This window comes from Sinocyclocheilus rhinocerous, unplaced genomic scaffold (assembly GCF_001515625.1).
Source record: "Sinocyclocheilus rhinocerous isolate Xijiao unplaced genomic scaffold, SAMN03320098_v1.1 scaffold3321, whole genome shotgun sequence".
Lineage (NCBI taxonomy): Eukaryota > Metazoa > Chordata > Actinopteri > Cypriniformes > Cyprinidae > Sinocyclocheilus > Sinocyclocheilus rhinocerous.
The window spans coordinates 778-3,996 of NW_015659922.1; the positions used below are offsets into that span (position 1 = coordinate 778).

The following is a 3,219-nucleotide window of genomic DNA, read 5'->3' on the forward strand; positions in this document are numbered from 1 at the left end:
ATTGTCCACAGTAAGGTTAAAACTGTTACACTTATTAACATTAGTAAGAGTACCAATTAATACGATTTCAGTTTTATAACAGTGAGTTTAAGAAAGTTGTGTTTTTGATCCATGCCTTAATTTCCAGCAAACAATCAGAGAGAGTTGAAGAGGCAGGAGCAAGATCAGACTAATATAAATCTGGGTGTCGTCCGCATAACAATGATAGCCAAGGCCATACTTCTGGATAATCTGCCCCAGAGGCAGCATATAAACAGTAAATAAGATAGGACCCAAGACTGACCCTTGAGGGACACCCTGTCACAATGGCACCGTCTGAGATCTATTAGTACCCAGAAAAACTAATTAGGAGTATTCTGAAAGGTAAGATTCAAACCAGTTAAACACAGTGCCCGAAATACCAACCCACCTATGAAGTCTGTCCAGTAATGTAGCATGACATATTGTATTGAATGTAGCATTAAGATCGAACAAAACCAAAATGCCACAAGCTCCAGAATCCGCTATAATGAGTAGGTCATTCATAACCCTCAATAGAGCAGTCTCCGTGGTATGTCCAGACCTAAACCCGGATTGAAATGTTTCTAGAAGACTGTTCATAGAAAGATGATGTTGCAGTTGGCCAACAACCACACGCTCAAGAACTTTCTCCAGGAAAGGTAGATTTGAAATAGGCCTGTAATTGGATATTTCAGCAGTATCACTCCCTGGCTTTTTTTAAGAACTGGCATAACTGCTGCCATTTAAATGTGGAACAGACATTCTAAGCTAAGATTACATGCTGTGTGTCTAGGTAGAAAGAGCTGGACACATCTAAACGAAGGATGTGTGTGTTTCTGTACAGGTGGTAACTGCTATGGGGCGCACATGGCATCCAGAGCATTTTGTGTGCACACACTGCCAGGAGGAGATTGGTTCCAGAAACTTCTTTGAGAGGGAAGGACAGCCATACTGCGAGAGAGATTACCATCATTTATTCTCTCCGCGCTGCTACTACTGTAACGGACCCATACTGGATGTGAGAACAAACGATTTTTTAGTCTGAACAGCAGAATAAGCACATTCAATATGTTTACTCAGTCGATGCAATCCATATTTATATGTGGCCAGATTTGTGTTCAGTGCGAACAAAGCCAGTGTTTATTATGGCAGCCTGTATGCATTAATTTAGTGTCACTTCCATTGTAAGTGATTACTGTTTTTCATTTAGATTTTTGAGAGACAAGTGGAAATCGGTTCCTGTGGTAATTGACAGCTTGCTACAGATGATAAAAATGTTAATTTTTCTCACCTCACAGAAAGTGGTGACAGCGTTAGATAGAACGTGGCATCCCGAGCACTTTTTCTGTGCTCAGTGTGGGGCGTTCTTCGGTCCTGAAGGTGAGTAAATGCTTACAGAAGAGTCCGATCATTACAAGTACCCACAATTATTCATATTTTGCTCATTCACAAGTTTGTAATTTTATTTTTGCTAGAAAATTTCACACTTTGCATAAACATCTGCATTAAAAATCCAAAAAAGCTTAATGGGTGCCCTTTAAACTAAAAGGGTGACAAAACAAATACTGAAATTAAAAAGAACTCTGCACTCAGTGTAATGAAATTACACAATTTGTACAATTTGTAATTAAATTAAACTTTTGGACTCTACTGTTGACCTCTAAGCTAACAGGCACAGACGAAAAGCCACCAAACTAATTTTTTTCTTTGTATTATTGCATATTGTTGTAAATACATCTTTGTTCCATTATTTTTCAGGATTTCATGAGAAAGATGGAAAGGCGTACTGTCGTAAAGACTACTTCGATCTCTTTGCTCCTAAATGTGGAGGCTGTGCTCGTGCCATCCTGGAGAATTACATCTCTGCCCTGAGTGCCCTCTGGCATCCAGAGTGTTTTGTGTGCAGGGTTAGTGTATGATAATGAAAGAATTTTCTTTTTTTTTTAAGTGGTCTGTTTCTTTAGTTTTGAATATAGACTTGGTCAAAAGTTTGGAATAATTTAAATTTCTTTAATGTTTTTAAAAGTAGTCTCTTCTACTGCCTTCTTTTGATTAAAAAATACAGTAAAAAACAGAAATCATGTGTGCTGCATATTAGAATGATTTCTGAAGGATTATGTGACACTGAAGACTGGAGTAATGATGCTGAAAATTCAGCTTTGATAACAGGAATAAATTACATTTTATAATAATATACTACAATAGAAAACACTTATTTTAAATTGTAAAAATATTTCACAATATTACAGTTTTTTTACTGTATTTTTAATCAAATAAATGCACCCTTTTGGTGAGCCTAAGAGATTTCTTTCAAAAACTTTATGAGTAGTTTATGAGTAGTCATGTGGTTTTGTTGTGTGTGTGTGTGTGTGTGTTTCAGGAGTGCTTCACACCCTTCGTCAACGGCAGTTTCTTCGAGCACGACGGTCAGCCGTACTGTGAGGTTCATTATCACTCCCGCCGTGGGTCGCTGTGTTCCGGCTGTCAGAAACCCATCACGGGCCGCTGCATCACAGCCATGGGCAAGAAGTTTCATCCTGAGCATTTTGTCTGTGCCTTCTGCCTCAAGCAGCTCAATAAGGGCACCTTCAAAGAGCAAAATGACAAGCCTTACTGCCAGGGCTGCTTCATCAAGCTCTTCAGCTAGATAGATGTCTGACTGACCGACTGACTGAGTGTGTGAGTGTGTAAGTCTGCATGTTGTATTGTTTGCCTGTTTTGTGTGTGCGTATATGTGTGCGTGTATTTGTTAATCCGGTTTATGTGTCTGACTCTCAACGTCCCCACATGACATTGCTGGTCAGGTTAAAACGATGGTGCCATGATATGTGCTCTCAAAAGCCAGGCTGTTTTTAGAGGGTATTAGAGGAAAGTTCAGCTGAGACTAGAGTTCTTTTTAGAGAAAGTGTGTGAGTGTTTTCTGCTCACTGGATGAGCTGGACAGAAACTGTTTGATGATGAGAACAGTACAGGAGGGATGATGGGAAACGTGTGCAGCATGAACGTATGAGACACAATCAACAGAGGTAAATGAAAACAGCTAAATGAGTGACTGGAAGTCAAACGAATAACCAACTGGAGCCAATAATTACTGGTGACTCTCATGAACGAATCCAGGTCATATTTCAGTCTGAAACCAAGAGGAAAGATAAGAAATTATATTTTCCATTAAAAACATTTAAGCCATTTTAAGAATATATATATATATATATATATATA

At 38.7% G+C, this 3,219-nt stretch overlaps 2 protein-coding genes across 2 annotated transcripts in view; both read left to right on the forward strand.

Annotated features, from left to right (window-relative positions):
• Positions 1 to 823: 823 nt before the first annotated feature.
• On the forward strand, positions 824 to 3,177 carry LOC107724377 (paxillin-like; the record flags this gene model as incomplete). Its single annotated transcript, XM_016533286.1, has 4 exons — positions 824 to 1,018; positions 1,299 to 1,380; positions 1,759 to 1,907; positions 2,381 to 3,177. Coding segments are annotated over 4 exons (693 nt in total), but the record flags the coding sequence as incomplete, so codon positions are not given.
• Positions 2,978 to 3,219, forward strand: part of LOC107724378 (GCN1 activator of EIF2AK4) — a 58,755-nt gene continuing 58,513 nt past the window's right edge. Inside the window, exon 1 of the mRNA XM_016533287.1 lies at positions 2,978 to 3,004. Coding sequence (XP_016388773.1) covers positions 2,978 to 3,004 — 27 coding nt within the window. The remainder of the gene's footprint in view (positions 3,005 to 3,219) is intronic.